At 43.4% G+C, this 23534-nt stretch overlaps 1 protein-coding gene across 2 annotated transcripts in view; it reads right to left on the bottom strand.

Annotated features, from left to right (window-relative positions):
- ARID4B (AT-rich interaction domain 4B) overlaps positions 1 to 23534 on the bottom strand; it is an 897525-nt gene that overhangs the window by 594317 nt on the left and 279674 nt on the right. For both annotated transcript variants that reach the window (XM_040350731.1, XM_040350732.1), the window contains exon 6: positions 22397 to 22476. In XM_040350731.1, the coding sequence (XP_040206665.1) occupies positions 22397 to 22476 (80 nt within the window). The remainder of the gene's footprint in view (positions 1 to 22396; positions 22477 to 23534) is intronic.

The following is a 23534-nucleotide window of genomic DNA, read 5'->3' as shown; positions in this document are numbered from 1 at the left end:
CAATCAGTGGCGCCGTGTGATGAGCACTGAGCTCCAGTCAGCAGTGCCGTATGATGCAATCTCTCCCCCTCAATCCCCCGACAAGCACTCGTCCAAAGCAGCCAGTCAAAGACGCCGGAGGCGGGCGCCGGAGGCACTTCCCCGTCCGGGGGTTCCCCCCCAGGCAGCCAGAGATTATACACGGAGGGGGGAAAAAACGTCCGCTGCCGTCCACCCCTCCCGCCCAGCAACAACGCCAGGTAAGCAGGAGCGGGATGGATCGGGTCTATAGGCAGATATCAGAGAGGGCTATCGCAGGTCTCAAAGCATCCAGATCAGAGGAGCCTAGCTAGTCAGCATGGCATGGTACGGAGAGGAGACCCGCACGGCTCACACACACTCACTCCTCCATCCGGTCACGCCCCGCAGCTAGTTTCTCTAATGCAGTTTCCATGCGTAACTTCTCAAATTCAGTTTCCATGCGTAACTTCTCAAATGCAGTTTCCATGCGTACCTTTTCTAATTTGAGTTGTTTCTCAGCAAATGCAGCCTTTACTTCGGCCTCCTTTGCTGCAAAGTCAGCTTTCACCTTTGCAGATTCTGCTTTTGCGTGGGCAATTGTTTCGCTTTTCAGTGACCTCCTTGTGCTCGTGGAGTAGACTTCTGACCTTGTCACGAAGAGCTCTGACTTTATCTGTGACATGGTGGCCGTGCTATATGGAAGCTGATAACACTGCTGTCTCTTTGGCGTTCTGTATGGTAGCTGTGCTTAGAAGCTTTGATTTTATGGCATTCTGTATGCTAGCCGTGTTTAGAAGCCTCGGTTTTACTGGAAGTTCTGTATGCTAGCCATGTTTAGAAGCCTCCGTTTTACTGGAAGTTCTGTATGCTAGCCATGTTTAGAAGCCTCCGTTTTACTGGAAGTTCTGTATGCTAGCCATATTTAGAAGACTCCGTTTTACTGTTATGCCCCTCACTACACGTGACTGATATTCGGGCGGACTGATAACTCTTCTCATACCAATGCATTCCAGTAGGCGCAGAATCCTTATGAACTTTTATTAGTACAAGATAGAGTAAAACTGAAACAGATACAAACAAGTACAATTAGTAAATAATCACACAATTAGAGCATCCCTAACTACATAGCTAGAGACACAAAGATAAACGTACCAGAGATGGATCGGTATGGCTAACGTGGATAGAACTTAGCAGACACGTGCTTGCTTCCAATGAGAAAATGGAAAGAAAGGCCTGAAGATGGTGCAAAGCATTCTGGGAAGGAAATACGGAGGCTTGCATGGACCAAAACTAACCAGCTATTCTAACTAGCTGAATTGAATGGAAATGGTGCAGTTAAAAAAATGTCCATTAGATGGCAGCATTGATTTAATTCAAACAAACTAAAGTCAATGAAGACTATGAGCCTTATTTAAAGAAGGCATAACAGCGTATTTATGTTCAGATTTGCCAACTGTAATCCCGTGAATATCCGAATTGTGTCTAATCGAGGACAAAAAGGGTTCAAGGGAGAGGGCGAATAAAATGGGTGAAAGGGGGCACCCCTGACGGGTACCATTATGGAGTGTAAAAGAGTCGCTTAACAAGCCATTAACACGTAATTGAGCTGTGGGAGAATTGTACAACGCAGAAATATGGGAAAAGAGGGAGGGACCAATACCCAGATGGGAAAGCGTAGCCAATAGGAACTCCCAGTCCACCCTATCAAACGCCTTCTCGGCGTCTGTTGAAAGCAAAAGGGTGGGCTGGGAGGATCGCCGGACATGGGCAATCAGTGACAGGGTGCAAAGAGAATTATCCCGCGCCTCCCTGCCAGGGATAAAGCCAGTCTGGTCCCTAGACACCCATTGAGGGACGAGAGGGAGAAGCCTGTTCGCAATTACCTTGGCATACAGTTTTGCGTTGAGGTTCAACAAGGAGATAGGGCGATAACTCCCACAGCAGCAAGGATCTTTACCGGGCTTGGGGAGGACAGTAATGTGTGCATGGAGCGTTTCTGGGCAGAGAGAACCATCATCAGGAACCGCGTTGGCATAGTTAGTCAAACGAGGAATCAAAAGATCGGAGAAGGCCCTATAATAGGCGACCGTGAAACCATCAGGGCCAGGTGCCTTCCCATTGGCCATGGCTTTCAACACAACACGTAGTTCCAAGGTGGTGAACTCCCCTTCCAGAGCAGCTAATGTGTCTGCGGGGAGAGATGGCAATTTGGCCTTTTGCGAATAATCCTTAATAAGTTGAGCCCTGCCATCCCTGTCTTCGACAGTGTGGTGAACATGATACAGGGATTGATAGAACGTACGAAGCTCACTGGCTATAGCAGACGTCTCAAAAACTAACGAATCAGAGGAGGATTTAATTTTAGCAATGAAGGTGGCAGACTTTTTCTGTTGCAACGAACGAGCCAACAGCCGGCCGGGCTTGTTGCCCCACTCATGCCAATTCTGGGCTATCGTGCGAAACCATTGCTTCTTCTCCAAATGAAAGAGGTCCTTCAGTTCCTCTCTCTTCTGGGTCAGTGCTTGGAGGGTCAAAGTCTGCAGCCCCACCTTGTGTTGACGTTCCAAAGCCTCAATTTCCCTGACCAATTGCAGCTGTAGATGGGTGCGCTCTCTTTTCTTTCTGGATCCCAACTCGATAAACTTGCCCCGGACGAAAGCCTTATGGGCTTCCCAGAGAGTACCAGGTGTAACCTCCGGCCCAGCATTTTCAACAAAACACTGCGTCAAAGCATCATTAATCATTTTCTTCTCAATGTCATCAAGAAGCAAGTTATCGTTAAGTTTCCAATTAGCCCGTCGAACCGGTACAGAGGGGATTTTTAATGAAAGAGAAATTGGGGCATGGTCTGAGATAGGAGAGGTACCTATTGCCGAACTCCTGGCCAGGGAAAGGTGATGGTGATCTATCAGGAAATAATCGATCCTGGAGTAAGAGGTATGTACATGTGAAAAATTTGTGTAATCTTTCACTCGCGGGTGCATAATCCTCCACACGTCCATCAATTGAGCTTCGTGTAAGCGCCTGCCTATAAACGCCAGACTTCTCCACGAGATGCTAGAACTTCCCAGCGAAGTGTCGATGGATGGTTCCATTGGAACATTGAAGTCCCCTGCAAGGAGAACACACCCACAAGCAAAATCAGTCAGTTTCCTAAGGGTACACGATATAAAAGTAGACTGATCCCGGTTAGGGGCGTACAGAGTTGCTATCGTGCAGGGCATACTGCCCAAAGTGTCTCTAAGGAACAGGAAACGGCCCATGGGATCACATAACATATCATCAAGCACAAAGGAGGAACCTCTGCGGAACCCAATAGCCACACCCTTTGCTTTGTGAACGTCAGAAAGGCTATAATACCATACAGGGTATTGCGGTGAGTTTTACGGAGGTAGTGTGTGTAAGATGGGTCTCCTGAAGGAGAACAATGTCCCCCCTCAGGCAAGCCAACTCCCTATAGAGATTATGCCTCTTACCTGGGGCGTGAAGTCCCCGAACATTAAAAGATATCAGGTTTACTGTAGCCATTGGGGTCCAAAAAAGGAATTCCAGGAGGCAATCCAGAGGCGGAAGGGATCACAGCGGAGGGTCAGGGTGTGGAACAAGGGATAGAAAGAGCAGAGGGAAAGAAATAAATAAAACAAAAGCTTAAAAAACAAAAAAAAGGACAAAGACATAACAGTAGCAATTTTGCAACATCACATTAACCCACATAAGGGAAAAGTAAGTAGTCGCACGCATTTATCTGCCGTGCTGGGAAGGGGTACACACGCGACCCGGCGCCCCAACACAAACCACCCCCGAGGGAGCGGGAGCGCGGAGGAGCAGGGCCACGCGGCACCCCAAAAGGGGGGGTGCCAAATCGCAGGCATCAGGCAGCGAACACCAAAAAGGACCGTGACCACTGCCCTTCAGCCCCGGCACCGACACACTGTGCAACAGAAAAAATTAAATATACGGTCAAAAAGCAAAATGACAACTAGAAACATAGCAAACAGAAAACGTAGCGCTCAGCATGTTAAATAAAGAAGACCATAGGTGGAAGTCTCTATCGCCTAAGCATACTAAAAGAACAAAATCCACCCTAGCTGAGCCCACAGGGGGATCCGGATCCATACTGTATGGAAAAAAAAACATAGAACAGAGGTGAGCATAGGTTTCAGGGTCACCCGAGTGGCTCTTGGCCATAAAAAAATTGTTTTTAAAACAAAAACAAAAATCAGGTAGAGTGGAAATAACAGCAGGGGCCCCAGAGAGGATGGATGGTGAACAAAAATCAACCCATGGAGGGAGAGGATCCTGGAGTGGCAGTGCGACGTTTGCGGCCAACCTTCTGCCATTGTTGATCAGAAGTACCCGGGAGGTCGGGTATGATGTCTTGCCAACTGGGGAGCTCCGGAGGGGAGATGTTTACAGTAGAACAGAATTTGTCCAAGTCCTCTGGGAAACGCAGAACTGCCGACCTGCCATCTTTATTAGCGATTAGAGCTGCAGGAAAACCCCAGCGGTATGAAATGGACGCCTCACAAGCTTTTCCGTTAGAGGCCTCAGGGCCCTGCGGCGCTCCAAAGTCTCTCTAGCAAGGTCTGGGAAAAAGGACAAGGCCGCACCATCAAAATCGAGGGAAGGCTTCTCACGGGCCTTGCGCATGATGCGTTCTTTCTCTTCGTAGTAATGCACCCGGCAAATGACATCTCTGGGTGTATCAGAAGGCAATGCTCGAGGGCGCAAGGCTCTATGGACCCAATCAATCTTAAGTGGGTTATCAGCAGCTAACCCCAGGAGACCGTTGAAGATACCGTGGACGGAGGTAAGGAGATCATCATCTCCCGTTGCTTCCAGGAGGCCCCTAATGTGAATATTGTTCCTCCTATTGCGGTTCTCCTGGTCCTTGATTTTGTATAGGGCCATTCTGTGGGCAATAGTGAGGCTAAGGGTGGTAACCTGCAGGTTCCGAATAGCGACCGCGTGGCGATCAAGTCAGAGCTCAGTCTCCTCAACCCGGCCCAGTACCTGAGATAGGTCCGCTCGCACTGCAGATAGCTCCTTCCTAATGGATCTCTCCAAACCCTGGAACAGAGATGTCAGCTCCGCCTTGGTAGGCAAGTCGTCCACCCGTATCTCAGACCGACAAGACGGGCTGCCCACACTGTCCGAGCAGGCCGACGAGGCAGGAGAGTGGTGTCTAGGATCCGACTTGGGGCGGGAGGCGGAGCCAACGCTGGGTCCCACGCCACGAGGAGAGCGGCCTAGGCCATCCAGGTCCTCACCCTCCTCAGGATCCGCCGCCAGGAAGCGTTTAATAGAGCCTGATTGTGCTCCAGCTTTAGGGAGAGACTTGCCCGTCCTCTTCCTCATGTTCAGCGGGGAAAATTCAGCTGAGCCGTTAAATTGCAAGCAAATAGCTGTGTCGGCGCCGGAGCTCGAGGCAAACGCGTCCTTACAGCAGCATGTCCAGACCACGCCAATATAAAAAGTCTTATTAAAAAGAAAAAAATGTCTGTTAAAAAAATATAAAAGCGGAGGGGGCATTGTCAGTATTCCAAGAATAAAGCAATAAGACGTGTAAGAACAAAATAAGGGTGGCTAAAAAAATCCCATGAGAGGCACATAGTAGAGTAAGTATTTAGATATATCAACAGTAAAAAAGTGAGATCAGAGCACATTGCCCACATAAAAGACAGTGGGCCAGATTCTCTAAGATCCTGCGGCGGCGTCGCGTAAGCTATTTACACTACGCCGCCCCAACTTACAGGAGCAAGTGCTGAATTCCCCAAACACTTGCTCCGTAGTTTGCGGCGGCGCAGTGTAAAAGGCCCGGCGTATTCCTCGCGTAATTCAAAGGGGGCGGCTTGTATTTAAATTAAGCGCGCCCCCGTGCCGATCGAACTGCGCATGCGCCGGGCTTAAAAGAGCCCAGTGCGCATGCTCCAGTTCTCGACGGAAAACGTCAATGACGCCGACGTGTGCGTCATTGACATAAAGTCGTATTCAAGAACGACTTAGGAAAACGACGTACCCAACGGGAAAAGACGACGCGGAACCGACGCCATACTTAACATGGCATACGGCGGACTGGCGTAAGGTTACCCCTCATATAGCAGGGGTAACCTTACGCTAACGACGTAAGCGACGGCTAAGCAACGCGAATTCGTTTGGAAATCTGCGTATCAGGCTCATTTGCATAAACAAATGAGACCTGAACGTAAACGCCACCTAGCGGCCGGCGACGAATTACATTTAAGATCCGACAGTGTAAGTCACTTAAACCTGTCGGATCTTGGCCGTATCTATGCGAAAATGATTTTAGGTATCACTCGCATAGATACCCGGGTCAAAAAACAGAGATACGACGGTGTTTCCTATGATACACCGTCATAACTCTGCTGAGAATCTGGCCCGATAAAAAGGGAAGATGGTTACAGATGACATAGAGAAGGCAACTGTACTAAATGCTTTTTTCTCCTTCGTTTTTACACAGGAAAGGGAGGGGTATACCGACCATGACAGGATTGTTAATAACACATCACAGGATGTACACTTGTGACTAACAGAGACCAAAGTCAAGAAAAGACTAGATAAGCTTAACAAAAATAAATCCCCAGAACCAAATATCTTACACCCGAGAGTCCTCAAAGAACTCAGGTTATAGCTAGACCATTATTCCTAATCTTTGTGGACAGGATACTGACAGAAATTGTGCTAACTTATTGGAGAAAAGACAATATGGTACCAATATTCAAAAAAGGGCAGAGACTAATTCCTGGAAAATACAGGTCAGCCAGCCTAACATCAATAGTAGGTAAACTAGTAGAGGGGATAAGGGACTATATCTAAGAATTTTCTGAAGAAAACAGTATCTTACTAGCAGTAATCACAGAGAAGGCAAGCATGGGTTTACGGAGGGCTGTTCTTGCCAGACCAATCTACTAATATTCTACGAGATAGTGTGCTGCTATCTAGAGGGAGGCCTGTAGATGTGGTGAATCTGGATTATGGAAAGGAGTTCCATACAGCTGCCCAGTTCCCACTTAAAGGGTCACTAAAGGATTTTTTTTTTAGCTAAAGAGCTTCCTTTACCTTACTGCAGTCCTGGTTTCATGTCCTCATTGTTCGTGTTTGCTTTGAAGTAGCTGTAATCCTTCTCTGATCTCCACACTTCCTGCTTGTCTGGCTCCTTATGAAAAAACTCATGCGAGCTTCTCACTGTGGTCCATGATCAAGAAGGTGTGATTACTGTGTGTCTAAAACTCCTCAGATTCATTTTAAAAACAAACACTGCCCTGTGTTTGTTTGTTTTTGTTCTGTGTGTCTCTGTACTTCACAGAAACATGAAACTAGTTTAAAAACAAAACTAAACTGCAGGCACATTATATGATTGATTTGTATCTATTTTTAATCATTTTTAAAAGGAATCAGTTAACTATTATGTCTCTATACCCTGTAAACAGTCATTTCATAAAAAAAAATGTTTTCCTTTACTGCTCCTTTAAATCTACAAGCGAGGTATGCAGGCATGAACTATAATGTTTGTTCTTGGATAGAAAACTGGTTACAGGGGCGTGTCCAAAAGGTAATGATAAATAATGTGTACTCAGACTGGTCTGAAGTGGTAAGTGGGGTAACTTCAAGGCTCTGTCTTGGGACCACTTTGGTTTTAGTTATTCATAAATGAAATAGAGGATGGATACATAGCTTAATCTCAGTTTTTGAAGAAAAAACTAAAATAAGCAGGGCAATAACTTCACATCAGAATATAGAAATTTTACAGAATGACCTGAACCAAATAATGGGGTGGGCAACTACATGGCAATTGAGGTTTAATGTGGAGAAATGCAAGGTAATGCACATGGGGGTTAAAAACAAACGTAAAACTACTCTCTAGGGGAGGACCTCTAGGGGAATCAAGGATGGATAAAGATCTGGGGGTCCTAATAGAAGACAGACTGAGCAATAGCATGCAATGTCAAGCTGCAGCTACTAAAGTCGGCAGAATATTAGCATGTAGAAAAAAAGGGATATACTCCAGAGATAAAACCACAACCCTGCCACTTTATAAAACTCTGGTTAGGCCACATCTGGAGTATTCTGTCCAGTTCTGGTCACCAGTCCTCAGAAGGGATGTACTGGAGTGAGCCCAAAGGGGGCAACAAAATGAATTACGAGGAACTGCTACAAGTACTAATGTTATTCTTGCTGGAGAAGAGATGCTTGAGAGGGGACATGATAGCAATTTACAAATACCTTAATGGTGATCCCAGCATAGGAGAAAAACGATTCAGTATCAGGGAGTGTAAGAGGACAGGGGGCCACACAATGAGATTGGAGGAGAAGCAGTTTAACCTTAAAGGGTCACTAAAGGATTTTTTTTTTAGCTAAATAGCATCCTTTACCTTACTGCAGTCCTGGTTTCATGTCCTCATTGTTCGTTTTTGCTCTAATCCTTCTCTGTTCTGAACACTTCCTGGTTGTCTGTTTCCTGATGAAAAAAGTCATCGGAGCTTTCTCTCTGTGGTCACTAATCAAGGAGGTGTGATTACTGTGTAAAACCCCTCAACACCAATCAGTTTCATTTTCCAAACCATCACTGCCCTGTATTGGCTCTGTGCAGCAGAGAAGCAGGTAACATGCAAAAAAAAGAACTGCAACTGCAGGTACATTATATGATTGATTTTTATCATTTTTAAAAGGAATCAGTTAACTATTATGTCTCTATACCCTGTAAACAGTCATTTCAGCAAAACATTTTTTTTCCTTTACAACTCCTTTAAGCTGTGCAGGGGATTTTTCACTGGCAGGGTGACAGGGATGTGGAACTCTCTTTCATAATTTGTGGTGTCAGCGGGGAGTATTGATATTTTTAAAAGACTCTTGGATGTGCATCTTAACCACTTAACCCCCGGACTATATTGCTGCCCAAAGACCAGAGCACTTTTTGCGATTCGGGACTGTGCCGCTTTAACTGACAATTGCGCGGTCGTGCGATGTGGCTCCCAAACAAAATTGGCGTCCTTTTTTTCCCACAAATAGAGCTTTCTTTTGGTGGTATTTGATCACCTCTGCGTTTTTTTTTTTTGCGCTATAAACAAAAATAGAGCGACAATTTTGAAAAAAAAGAATATTTTTAACTTTTTGCTGTAATAAATATCCCCCAAAAATATATAAAAAAACATTTTTTTCCTCAGTTTAGGCCGATACATATTCTTCTACATATTTTTCGTAAAAAAAAATCGCAATAAGCGTTTATTGATTGGTTTGCGCAAAAGTTATAGCGTTTACAAAATAGGGGGTATTTTTATGGCATTTTTATTAATATATTTTTTTTACTAGTAATGGCGGCGATCAGCGATTTTCTTTCAGTACTGCGACACTTTTGACACATTTTTGGGACCATTGGCATTTTTATAGCGATCAGTGCTATAAAAATGCATTGGATTACTATAAAAATGCCACTGGCAGTGAAGGGGTTAACACTAGGGGGCGGGGAAGGGGTTAAGTATGTCCCTGGGTGTGTTCTTACTGTGGGGGGGGTGGCCTCACTAGGGGAAACACTGATCCTCTGTTACATTGTATGAACAGAAGATCAGCATTTCCCCCCCTGACAGGACCAAGAGCTGTGTGTTTACACACACAGCTCCCCATCCCCGCTCTGTAACGAGCAATCGCGGGTGCCCGGCGGCGATCGAGCCCGCCGGGCACACGCACGGGAGTCGGGGCGAGCGGGGGGCGCGCGCACGCGCTTCCCCCTAGTGGCCGCTCAAAGAGCCGCCGTATAGCTACGGGCTCTCGCCCAGGAGAGCCGACCTGCCGCCGTATAATGACGGTGCGCGGTCGGCAAGTAGTTAAAGAACACAACCTTCTTTCTTGTGAAAAAAAAAAAGAACACAACATTCAGGGATATGGGAAATAATTACCGACACTGACACATACACCTATATAGGTTGAACTGGATGGATTATTATTTGTATTCAACCTTACCTACTATGTAACTATGACAGGGTTTGACAAATTTGCTTGGAATCTAGGAGCCAGCTAAAAAAGTTAGGAGCCAGAAAACGCACCCCGTCCCGACGAGTTTGCGCGCAGAAGCGAACACATACGCGAGCAGCGCCCGCATATGTAAACGGTGTTCAAACCACACATGTGAGGTATCGCCGCGATTGGTATAGCGAGAGCAATAATTCTAGCCCTAGACCTCCTCTGTAACTCAAAACATGCAACCTGTAGATTTTTTTAAACGTCGCCTATGAAGATTTTAAAGGGTAAAAGTTTGTCGGCATTCCACGAGCGGACGCAATTTTGAAGCGTGACATGTTGGGTATGAATTTACTCGGCGTAACATTATCTTTCATAATATAAAAAAAAAAATGGGGATAACTTTACTGTTGTCCTGCGCAAATACGGCATGACAGAAAGTATTGCAACGATCACCATTTTATTCTGTAGGGTGTTAGGATAAAAAATATATATATTGTTTGGGGGTTCTAATTAGAGGGAAGAAGATGGCAGTGAAAATAGTGAAAAATGACATTAGAATTGCTGTTTAACTTGTAATGCTTAACTTGTAATACCAACGGCCACCACCAGATGGCACCAGCTTACACATCTGGTGGCAATAACTGTTTTTTTTGTTGCCCCCCTTCCAAGCCAAGTCGCCAGGACCCTATTTCTAGTCGCCATGGCGACCTGGCGACCGGGATTTGTCGAGCCCTGAACTATGAATATAACTGATAATGTAAAAAATAAATCAAGGCTGCAAAAATTTTAAACAAACAATATATTGCAAAAGAGTAGGACAAACCCTAAAAAATTATTCAAATATATTAATAGTAAAAAGGTCAGGTCTGAGAAAGTAGGCCCTTTACAAATGAAACACCTTCTTCAGCTCTGTGTATACAAAGGAGCATGGCAGAGCTCAGGTCCATAATGGGGATGATATTGACATAGCCACAAATGAATTACTATGGCTAAAAACTGATATGGTCCAGATATATTTAGACAGACTAAAGGTGAATAAGGTACCTGAACCAAATGGCATACACCCACGGGTCCTCAGAACATTGTCATTTACAGGCCATTGTTTTTACATTTTAGGGACTCTTTAATGACTGGCATAATACCACTGGATCTATGTTTAAACCTGTTGATTTTGTACGTTTACCCACTGACAAAGAAATGATCAGTCTATAATTTTAATGTCAGGTTTATTTTAACAGTGAAAGACAGAATAACAAAAATGTCCAGAAAAAAACACATTTGAAAAAATAAAGGTATACATTTATTTGCATTTTAAAGAGTGAAATATTTATTTGACCCCCAGATGTCTTCTATACAGATAACAAGCTGAGATTAGGAGCACTCTCTTAAAGGGAGTGCTTCTAATCTCAGCTTGTTACCTGTATATAGGACAGCTGTTCGCAGAAGCAATCAGATTCCAATCTCTCCACTATGGCCAAGACTAGCCATTGCTGCCATAGAATGTGTGTGAAGGGAGCTGAAGGTTCGAGTTACCAAATGTCAGCGTCAAAACCTCAATGACTTGGAGAGGATCTGCAAAGAGCAGTCGGACAAAATCCCTCGAAACATGTGAAAAAACCTGGTGGCCAACTACAAGAAACGTCTGACCTCTGTGATTGGCAACCAGGGTTTTGCCACAAAGTACTAAGTCATATTTTGCGAAGGTGTCAAATACTTATTTCACTCATTAAAACGTATAACTTTTCTGAATACATTTGTCTGGATTATTTGTGTTATTCTGTCTCTTACTGTTAAAATAAACCTACCATGAAAATTATGACTGATCATTTCTTTCTCAGTGGGCAAACCTACAAAGTCAGCAGAGGATCAAATACTTTTTTCCCCTCACTGTAACCCATCAGATATTTTGTGTTATAAACAAAAAAAGTGTACATTTTGAAAGAAACTATATTTTTTACTTTTTGCTATAATAAATATCCCAAAAAAAAGTTTAGGCCAATATGTATTCTTCTATATATTTGGGGAAAAAAAATCGCAATAAGCATATATTGATTGGCTTGCACAAATGTTATAGTGCTTACAAAATAGGGAATAGATTGATGGCATTTTTATTATAAATTCTTTTTTTTTTTACTAGTAATGGTGGCGATCTGCGATTTTTAAAAGGGCTGCCACAGTGTGGCAGGCAGATCGGAAACTTTTGACACTTTTTTGGAACCATTGACATTTATACAGTGATCAGAGCTAAAAATAGCCACTGATTACCATATAAATGTCACTGTCATTGAAGGGGTTAACACTAGGGGGCGATCAAGTGGTTAACTGTGTTCCCTGAGTGTGTTATAACTGTAGGGGGGTTGGACTACCTAGGACATGACAGAAACTACTGTCCCCGACGCCTGGGAACAGAAGATCCGACATGTCACTAGACAGAACGGGGAATTGCCTTGTTTACATAAAATTATGACATATAAAAAAGACATTTAAACAGACCCTTAGAAATACTTTTCTATAAACGTTAAAAAATGCGAGGGCAGTTAAAATACATGTATAATAAATGCACTCGGTAAAACTAGATAAAACACATCATTGCAGACCAAAAACGATCGCTTATTGAATGAATGGAATCGATCGGTTACTAAATCAATCAATTTAAAACCGAATCACAGACTGTGCTCTAACTTCCCTGAAACATAGATCTCTGTATACAGAGTCATGGACCAGGGGAGGTATAAATGTTGCATATCCTCCATAGCGCCATCTAGCTGCATATAAAGATGGCGCAAGAGATAGCAACATACATTCCCCATCTCCACATAAGTTATTATTGCACATAATCTAAATCACTCCAACTTGTTGAACCCAAGGTCTGAGGATAAGTTTAAGGTTGAACCCAAGGTCAAAGGATAATGGCTCCTTTCCTTCTTCATTCAGATGAAAGATTCAGCTCCTAGTACTAAAACTATATCTGCTCTAAAACCTGCAGGCTGGGATAAATTGAGTGTAGTGGGCCGGCTGGGATGTGACAGGATATATTAAATAATGATGCAATCTAAATATTATTTTTAAAATATTTAAGATTGGTAAAAGAAATCACAAAGATCAGGGATAAGAAAGGAATAGCCGTTATGTTTCACTGATAAAGCAATTAATGTCCAATTCTACATTCAAACCTTTCGGAACTAGCACATCTGTTAGGAATATCCATTTAGTTTCACGTTTGGATAGTTCACGGACTCTGTGTGAACCCCTCCAATGTTGTTCCAAGTGCTCGATTCCCCAAAATTCTAAGCCGGATGGATCCTGGTTGTGCTTGAGTTTAAAATGTAACAAAACATTATGGTTCTTGAATCCTATTCTGATATTATGGATATGTTCGGCTATCCTTATTCTTAATAATCTTTTAGTGTGTCCTATATAGAGCAGACCGCATGGGCATCGAAGCGCATACACCACAAAATTGCTATTGCATGTAATAAACTGCTTAATCTCAAACTCCTCATTATTTGAAGTAGAGGTGAAATTTACCAATCCCCTCTGTAGTTGTTTGACTTCTCTGCATGGTTTACACCTTCTACAAGAGAAAAAGCAATTTCTGTCCCAGAATGTGTTGGGTTTGGTTAGTAAGTCTAGGACTTTTTTCACTACCAGGTCGCCATGGTTTGGGGCCTTTCTATATATAAACTACGGTTTTGGTGGTAATACAGTGCCTAATTTTTTATCCAGTAATAGGATGTGCCAGTGTTGGTTGAAAATAGCCTCCACTTCTTTGCATTGGGTGTGGAATTGCGAGATAAATCCCCATTCTTTGGAGTTCTTGTCTATGGGCATTGATTCAATTTTTTATTTTTATTTTAGACATACATCTCTAGGTATTGCTTCTACCTCTTCTACTATTTTATTCAAAACTTGTGGATTGTAGCCTTTTGCTTCAAACCTCTCTGTCAGAACTTTTGATTGAGTGAGGAAGTTGCTGGTCTCAGAGCAATTGCGTTTCACTCTCATGATTTGTCCTTTTGGGATATTCCTGAGCCATTGAGGATGGTGTCCACTCGTAATTGGTAGATAGCTGTTCCTATCAGTAGGTTTGAAGAACACTTTGGTCTCCAGTTTGTTATTCTGCCGATATATGGTTACATCGAGGAAATTGATCGCCTCACTGTGCCACTCCGATGTTAGCCTGATCTTATTGATATTTAAAACCTTTAAAAATTCTTGTAGGGAGTCTTCTGAGCCCGCCCAGATAAAAAATAGGTTGGCTTTGCAGTGTTGCTCATCTTCCTTTAAGAAAATAATTAATTACAGTTACAAATTACTTGACCGAAAAAGTAATTGAGTTAGTGACTCAGTTACTTCATTGGCAAAGTAATTAGTTACTCAGCAAAGTAACTGACTTTTTTTTTGCCGGCGTATAAGACGACACTGTGCCATCTGTAAACATGCCTCACTGTGCATGTAACATGCCTCACTGTGCCTGTAACATGCCTCACTGTGCCTGTAACTTACAGGCACAGTGAGGCATGTTACAGGCACAGTGAGGCATGTTACAGGCACAGTGAGACATGTTACAGGCACAGTGAGACATGTTACAGGCACAGTGAGACATGTTACAGGCACAGTGAGACATGTTACAGGCACAGTGAGACATGTTACAGGCACAGTGAGACATGTTACAGGCACAGTGAGACATGTTACAGGCACAGTGAGGCATGTTACAGGCACAGTGAGGCATGTTACAGGCACAGTGAGGCATGTTACAGGCACAGTGAGACATGTTACAGGCACAGTGAGACATGTTACAGGCACAGTGAGACATGTTACAGGCACAGTGAGACATGTTACAGGCACAGTGAGGCATGTTACAGGCACAGTGAGGTTCAAGCAATGATGAAAAAGATGTGAAGTTTATTGCACTGAAACACTTAAAATGCCAACAGTCCTCCGTGATAAGGAGAATACAAATCGCCAGCTAACATCTGTGTGGTGATGAAAAAGGACACAGTCAAACAGCATTACAATCTGCTGCACATAAACCCACAGGCACAGCTCTACTGGCAGGGAGGGGGGCGTGTGAAGCCCAAAAACAGCACGTCCCTGCTATGACAGTCTTACCTGAACCAAAGGTGACGGATGGTCAGCGGGAACTGTAGGGTGGTGGAACCGGAGCTGTGGAGGGGCTCGACGGTATACGTTGGAGCTCCAAACTCGTGTGCGCTGGTGGCTTCCTGGTCGGGACGTCTCAACCAATCAGGGCAGTGGAGCGGGAACGAGGCTTGGAGTGAGCCGAGATGATAGGCTGCTGCCGACCAATGTGGATGTGCTGTGGGAGCCTTTGATAGGCTGAACACTAAACAGAGGCTGCTGGGAAAATTAGTGTTCAACCTATCACAGAACAGTCAGAGGAGGAGGCGGGCTTTTTTAACAATGGATGGGCGACGGCTTCTGACACCGGTACGTGTAATTGCGGTAACGCCGCCCAAGTAATGGGGATGGCATTACCGCGAGGGGAAGAGTAATCTGGTATATTACTTGTTACCCTCAAAAGGGGCATCGTTAGGTAACAGTGTTTATTTTAACGCCGTTACTTACAACACTGTGGCTTTGTAATCTCTCATATTCCTGTGATACTTCTTTATCTTCTTTTTTTGTGTGTTTGGTTTTACGTGATTTAAACCATATAAAACCCAAGAAAAACTTGAGTTTAAAGCACATCCAGGATGGAATAGAGCTATTGGAAAAACGAATGGACATAATCATAAGACCATCTGATAAGAGGGGTGGAATGGTCATACTCCCCAAATAATTTTTATCACAGACAGATTATGGAAATGTTATTGGATGAAGCAACCTACAGATTATTTGATCATGCCCCAACACAAGCATATAGAGATCAATTGGAAGTACTTGTGGGATTAGGAGCCTCCTTTAGGAGTGCTCACTAAGAAAGAGGCAAATTTTCTGGTACCCACTAGTAGTAAAATTCCCACTATATATACATTACCGAAGAGTCATAAAAATCCAACGAATCCACCAACCAGAACAATTGTAAACAGTATTGATTCAATTGCATCAAGAATGGGGCAATATTTGGATAAGTTCCTAAAAAAAGTGTAGGAATGACACCGTAGTATCTGAAAGACAACAAAGACTTTCTTAATTGTCTGCACAGTGTCACTTTAGAAGAAGGACAGAATGTCCTATTGGTCACAGCTGATTTTTCTGCTTTATATTCTATTATACAACATGATGATGTCTTGTTAGCCCTAAATTGGGCCTTGAGCCAAAGGGGTGACCTGCTCCACAACCAGAAAGTTTTTATTGGCCATGCCTTAAACTTCTGCCTATCACATAACTATTTTTGGTATTGTAATAAATTCTACATACAGCAGAGAGGAGTTACAATGGGAGCAAAGTTTGCTCCCAGCATTGCAAACCTTTTTATGGCCGAGTGGGAGGATAAGATGATTTTTAATGAAATGAAGGCTGAGTTGATTTTTTTACAAACGATTCATCTATGACCTATTTTTTATCTGGGCGGGCTCAGAAGACTCCCTACAAGAATTTTTAAAGGTTTTAAATATCAATACCAATAAGATCAGGCTAACATCGGAGTGGCACAGTGAGACGATCAATTTCCTTGATGTAACCATATATCGGCAGAATAACAAACTGGAGACCAAAGTGTTCATCAAACCTACTGATAGGAACAGCTATCTACCAATTACGAGTGGACACCATCCTCAATGGCTCAGGAATATCCCAAAAGGACAAATCATGAGAGTGAAACGCAATTGCTCTGAGACCAGCAACTTTCTCACTCAATCAAAAGTTCTGACAGAGAGGTTTGAAGCAAAAGGCTACAATCCACACGTTCTGAATAAAATAGTAGAAGAGGTAGAAGCAGTACCTAGAGATGTATGTCTAAAATAAAAATAAAAAATTGAATCAATGCCCATAGTCAAGAACTCCAAAGAATGGGGATTTATCTCGCAATTCCACACCCAATGGAGGCTATTTTGAAACCAACACTGGCACATCCTATTACTGGATAAAAAATTAGGCACTGTGGGCCAGATTCACAGCCGAGATACGACGGAGTATCTCAGATACTCCGTCGTATCTCTCAGAGTATCTATGCGACTGATTCATAGAATCAGTTACGCATAGATATCCCTTAGATACGACAGGTGTAATTGTTTTACACTGTCGGATCTTAGGATGCAATACCGCGGCCGCCGCTGGGGGGAGTTTGCGTCGTAAACCAGCGTCAGGTATGCAAATTAGTAGTTACGGCGATCCACAACGTTTTTTTGCGTTCGCTACGTTGCTGCTAGTCTAGTTTCCCGTCGCAAAGTTAGTCGTCGTTTTAGGTGCCCTAACTTTACACAGCACACGTATGTGCTGTATAAAGTATGGCCGTCGTTCCCGCGTCGAAATGTAAAAAAATTTCCTTCTTGCGTAAGACGTCCGGGAATACGGAAGTACGCTACGCACATCGCCGTTCGAAAAAATGACGTCACTTCGCGCAAAGCACGGCGGGAAATTCAAAAGGGAGCATGCGCAGTAGGTCCGGCGCGGGAGCGCGCCTAATTTAAATGGCACACGCCCCTTTGAATTACGCGGGCTTATGCTGGAGGCCGCCGGCGGAAGTTTTCTCGCAAGTGCTTTGTGAATCAGGCACTTGCGATGAAAACTTGCGGCGGTGTAACGTATCTACGATACGTTACGCCGCCACGATTCTACGTGAATCTGGGCCTGTATTACCTCCAAAACCGCAGTTTATATATAGAAAGGCCCCAAACCATGGAGACCTGGTAGTGAAAAAAGTCCTAGACTTATCAACCAGACCCAACATTTTCTGGGACAGAAATGCCTTCTTCTCTTGTAGAAGGTGTAAACCATGCAGAGACGTCAAACAACTACAGAGGGGATTGGTAAATTTCACCTCTACTTCAAAAAAATCAGGAGTTTGAGATTAAGCAGTTTATTACATGCAATAGCAATTTTGTGGTGTATGCGCTTCGATGCCCATGCGGTCTGCTCTATATAGGACACACTAAAAGATTATTAAGAATAAGGATAGCCAAACAAATCCATAATATCAGAATAGGATTCAAGGACCATAATGTTTTGTTACATTTTAAACTCAAGCACAACCAGGATCCATCCGGCTTAGAATTTTGGGGAATCGAGTACTCGGAACAACATTGGAGGGGTTCACACAGAGTCCGTGAACTATCCAAACGTGAAACTAAATGGATATTCCTAACAGATGTGCTAGTTCCGAAAGGTTTGAATGTAGAATTGGACATCAATTGCTTTATCAGTGACACATAATGGCTATTCCTTTCTTATGCCTGATCTTTGTGATTTCTTTTACCAATCTTAAATATTTTAAAAATAATATTTTTAGATTGCATCCCTGATCCTTGTGATTTATTTTACCAATCTTAAATATTTTAATAATAATATTTTAGATTACATCATTATTTAATATATCCTTTCACATCCCAGCCGGCCCACTACACTCAATTTATCCCATCCTGCAGGTTTTAGAGCAGATATAGTTTTAGTACTAGGAGCTGAATCTTTCATCTGAATGAAGAAGGGAAGGAGTCATTATCCCTTGACCTTGGGTTCAACCTTAAACTTATCCTCAGACCTTGGGTTCAACAAGCTGGAGTGATTTAGATTATGTGCAATAATAACTTATATGGAGATGGGGAATGTATGTTGTTATCTCTTGCGCCATCTTTATATGCAGCTAGATGGCGCTATGGAGGATATGCAACATTTATACCTCCCCTGGTCCATGACTCTGTATACAGAGATCTATGTTTCAGTGAAGTTAGAGCACAGTCTGTGATTCGGTTTTTAATTGATTTTTTTTAATTGATTGATTTAGAAACCGATCAATTCCATTCATTCAATAACCGATCGATTTTGGTCTGCAACGATGTGTTTTATCTAGTTTTACTGAGTGCATTATACATGTATTTTAACTGCCCTCACATTTTTAACGTTTATAGAAAAATATTTCTAAGGGTCTGTTAAAATGTCTTTTTTATATGTCATCATTTTATGATATACGCTGTTTTATACCTATACTCTGGTCTGTTGTCCGTTTCTTCGCCCCCCCCCCCCCCCAACAATTTTGCATATTGGGAGCGAATAGGGCACATAAAGCACAGAGCAATAGAATAGAGGCACTTCCGCCCTCACTCCGGCGCGGCTAGCATCCTCGGCCGCGTTGGTATGACGCAGGTGGGCGTGAGAGCGCATCCAGCGTCTCCCGCCTGCCGCTCTCCCGCGCCCTCCGCCGCTTACCCGAGCCGTCGGTAGCGGCCGAGGAGATCGGGTGCGATCAGCCTGCTCTGTGGGAATACGAGTGGGGGCAAGATGGCCCCCACCCGTCCCCATAGCATTGCTGGGCGGAAGTGATGTCAAAACGTCAGTCCCGCCCAGCGTCTTAAAGAGACAATTTTTTTGTTGTCATTTTTTTAAATGACAAAATTTACATTTTTTTTTTTGCTTTTAAGTCTAAATATTAGATCTGAGGTCTTTTTGACCCCAGATCTCATATTTAAGAGGACCTGTCATGCTTTTTTCTATTACAAGGGATGTTTACATTCCTTGTAATAGGAATAAAAGTGATAAAAAAAAAATTTCCAGTGTAAAAAAAAAAAAAAATTAATAAAAATAAATGAGAAAAAAAAAAAAGTTTTAAAGCGCCCTGTCCCGTCGAGCTCGCACGCAGAAGCGAACGCATACGTGAGTAGTGTCCGCATATGAAAACGGTATTCAAACCACACAAGTGAGGTATCGCCGCGATCGTTAGAGCGAGAGCAATAATTCTAGCCCTAGACCTTCTCTGTAGCTCAAAAAATGCAACCTATAGAATTTTTTAAACGTCGCCTATCGAGATTTTTAAGGGTAAAAGTTTGACGCCATGCCACGAGTGGGCGCAATTTTTAAGCGTGACATGTTGGGTATCATTTTACTCGGCGTAACATTATCTTTCACAATATATAAAAAAATTGGGCCAAATTTATTGCTGTCTTATTTTTTAATTAAAAAAAGTAAATTTTTTCAAAAAAAAGTGCGCTTGTAAGACCGCTGCGCAAATATGGTGTGACAAAAAGTATTGCAATGATCGCCATTTTATTCTCTAGGGTGTTAGAAAAAAATATATATATAATGTTTGGGGGTTTTAAGTATTTTTTTAGCAAAAAAAAATGTTTTAGTCTTGTAAACACCAAATCTGAAAAACACCCAAAGTAGGGAAGTGGTTAACCACTTGCCGTCGCCGCACCGTCATAATACGTCCACAAGGTGGCTCTCCTAGGCGAGAGCACGTAATATGACGTCCTGCCGATTAGCTGCCACTAGGGGCGCCCCCCGCTCGCCCCTGACTCCCGTGTGTGTGCCCGGCGGGCGCGATCGCCGCCGGGCACACGCGATCGCTCGGTACAGAGCGGGGAACGGGAGCTGTGTGTGTAAACACACAGCTCTCGTTCCTGTCAGCAGGGGAAATGCTGATTTTCTGTTCATACAATGTATGAACAGAAGATCAGTGTTTCCCCTAGTGAGGCCACCCCCCCCCCCCACAGTAAGAACACACCCAGGCATACTTAACCCCTTCCCCGCCCCCTAGTGTTAACCCCTTCACTGCCAGTGGCATTTTTATAGTAATCTAATGCATTTTTATAGCACTGATCGCTATAAAAATGCCAATGGTCCCAAAAATGTGTCAAAAATGTCCGAAGTGTCCGCCATAATGTCGCAATACCGAAAAAAAAATCGCTGATCGCCGCCATTACTAGTAAAAAAAATATTAATAAAAATGCCATAAAAATACCCCCTATTTTGTAAACGCTATAACTTTTGCGCAAACCAATCAATAAACGCTTATTGCGATTTTTTTTTACGAAAAATATGTAGAAGAATACGTATCGGCCTAAACTGAGGAAAAAAAATGTTTTTTTATATATTTTTGGGGGATATTTATTACAGCAAAAAGTAAAAAATATTCATTTTTTTCAAAATTGTCGTTCTATTTTTGTTTATAGCGCAAAAAATAAAAAACGCAGAGGTGATCAAATACCACCAAAAGAAAGCTCTATTTGTGGGAAAAAAGGACGCCAATTTTGTTTGGGAGCCACGTCGCACGACCGCGCAATTGTCTGTTAAAGCGACGCAGTCCCGAATCGCAAAAAGTACTCTGGTCTTTGGGCAGCAATATGGTCCGGGGGTAAGTGGTTAAGGTGGTAACCATAGACGGTGGAAACGGTGGAACGGATGTGTAATGAATGCTTTTTGAGATCTTATATCTGGTAATGGCATCCCCTAAAGGGGACAAATCCCACCACGTGGTGAACATTCCTTGGTGAAAGGAGCACTTATGATAAGACCATTGATCAATCACAGCCATCCCTGTCATTTTACTGAATGTCATTTATATGAACTTTTTACAAACGCAAGTTTGTGTGTAGCGCTGCTGCAGGGCTATTGTGGACTATTTTATTTGAGTTGTAATATTTCTGCTTGCTTTTGTGCTGATGGGTTGCATACATTCTAGGCCAGCCTTTGTCACCTGGGATTCTTCCAGAGGTTTCCGTGTAATGGGGTTTTCTTTCTATTGAGAATCAACACAAAAAAAGTACTATATTGATCAGCAATAAGGTGGCCCTTCTCCCAACTAAACAATTGACCAGCAATTCAAAAAAGTCTATTAAATTGAATTAATCACCATTGTACATATCTTTTTACTGCTACCTTCTCCCTTTGTTTCTGATAGATTTAGGGAGGTTTATCTTAGATGGAGTAATATTTTGGAACTATATTATTATATATAGTTGACAGTAGCCATCTTGTTTGTAGACAAATGGGCCGTACACACGACCGAACATGTCTGCTGAAACTGGTCCTCGGACCAGTTTCAGCAGACATGTTCGGTCGTGTGTAGGCCCGATTGGACAGGATTCCAGCATACATTTGCCCGCCGGGCCTTTTTCCAGCGGGCAAATATTTCTGGACTTGTTTTAAAACAGCCCGCTGGAATCCTGTCCGCTCGGACATGTTCGGTCGTCTGTACAGACCTACCGTACATGTCCGAGCGCCCGCCATCCCTCGCATGCGTCGAATGACTTCGACGCATGCGTGGAAGCATTGAACTGGCAGGGCCGCCCACGTCGCCGCGTCTTCGTCGCGGCACGGCGCGGCCACGCCCCGCGTATTGTTTACACGCGGATTTCTGTATGATGGTGAGTACAGCCACCATACAGAAATCCCCCGGTTTCATCGTACATGTTTGGTCGTCTGTACACGGCCAAACAGTCCATATGAGCCTATATGGTCCTAGCACTATAGTATTTGTCAATCTTTGTACCATTCTGCACTGTTGCAATAATATACTCACTTGACTTTCTGCAAAATGCCTTTCTCCCTTTAGGCAGAGGGATGATCTTCTCAAAGTTTTTTCATCTCCATCATCAAACACTGTGTCACAGAGATAATAAAGATAGATTAATCACTAGTAAACTTTTAAACCTTTTACCTAAATTCAGCTAAAATAATGACCTTTATATGTCATACACCTAGGAAAAGCACATACATAACAGTAAAATTCCCCCTAAGATGCCTAGCCTGCCTTTAACAAATTGTACTTTTACTTTCTCCATTAACTCATCCCTAACAGTTATTACCTTTAGACCCCTTTCACGCTGAGGCACTTTACAGGCACTATAGTGCTAAAAATAGCACCTCTCCTCTCACTCCAGTGTGAAACCCGAGGGCTCACACACTAAAGTGCCCCTGCCCATTGAAATCAGCAGCACTTTTAACCCTATTTCGCCTGCAAGCAGGGCAATTTTAACCCCCGAAAAGCGCAGCTAAAACAACGGTAATGCGCCACTAAAACAACGGTAAAGTGCAGTTAAAAATGTTGGCGCTTTATCACTGACGCGGATCAGTGTAAAACTCCCCTTTGTAAGACTAAGCTTTGATGAGCAGGGATCTCTGATCCCTCCTGTATTGAATTGTAATGATACGGTCTCCCTCCATTTTGTAATGTGCTGTGCAAACTGTTGGCACTATATAAATCCTGTATTATATTAACCACTTGACCACTGGGCACTTAAACCCTCTTCCTAACCAGACCAATTTTCAGCTTTCGGTACTCTCACATTTTGAATGACGACAATAAGGCCCCATACACACGGGAGGATTTATCCGCGGATACGGTCCAGCGGACCGTTTCCACGGATAAATCCTCTCGAGGATTTCCGCGGATTTCTATGCGATGGAGTGTACTCACCATCGCATTGAAATCCGCGCCGAAATCCTCTGGCGATGACGTGTCGCGCCGTCGCCGCGCTTATGACGCGGCGACGTGCGCGACGCTGTCATATAAGGAATTCCACGCATGCGTCGAATCATTACGACGCATGCGGGGGATCCCTTCGGACGGATGGATCCGGTGAGTCTATACAGACCAGCGGATCCATCCGTTGGGATGGATTCCAGCAGATAGATTTGTTTGGCATGTCAGCAAATAT

Source organism: Rana temporaria, chromosome 4 (genome assembly GCF_905171775.1).
Source record: "Rana temporaria chromosome 4, aRanTem1.1, whole genome shotgun sequence".
Taxonomy (NCBI): domain Eukaryota; kingdom Metazoa; phylum Chordata; class Amphibia; order Anura; family Ranidae; genus Rana; species Rana temporaria.
The sequence above is the reverse complement of the archived record's forward strand: the minus strand, read 5'-3'. Positions and strand labels throughout refer to the sequence as shown.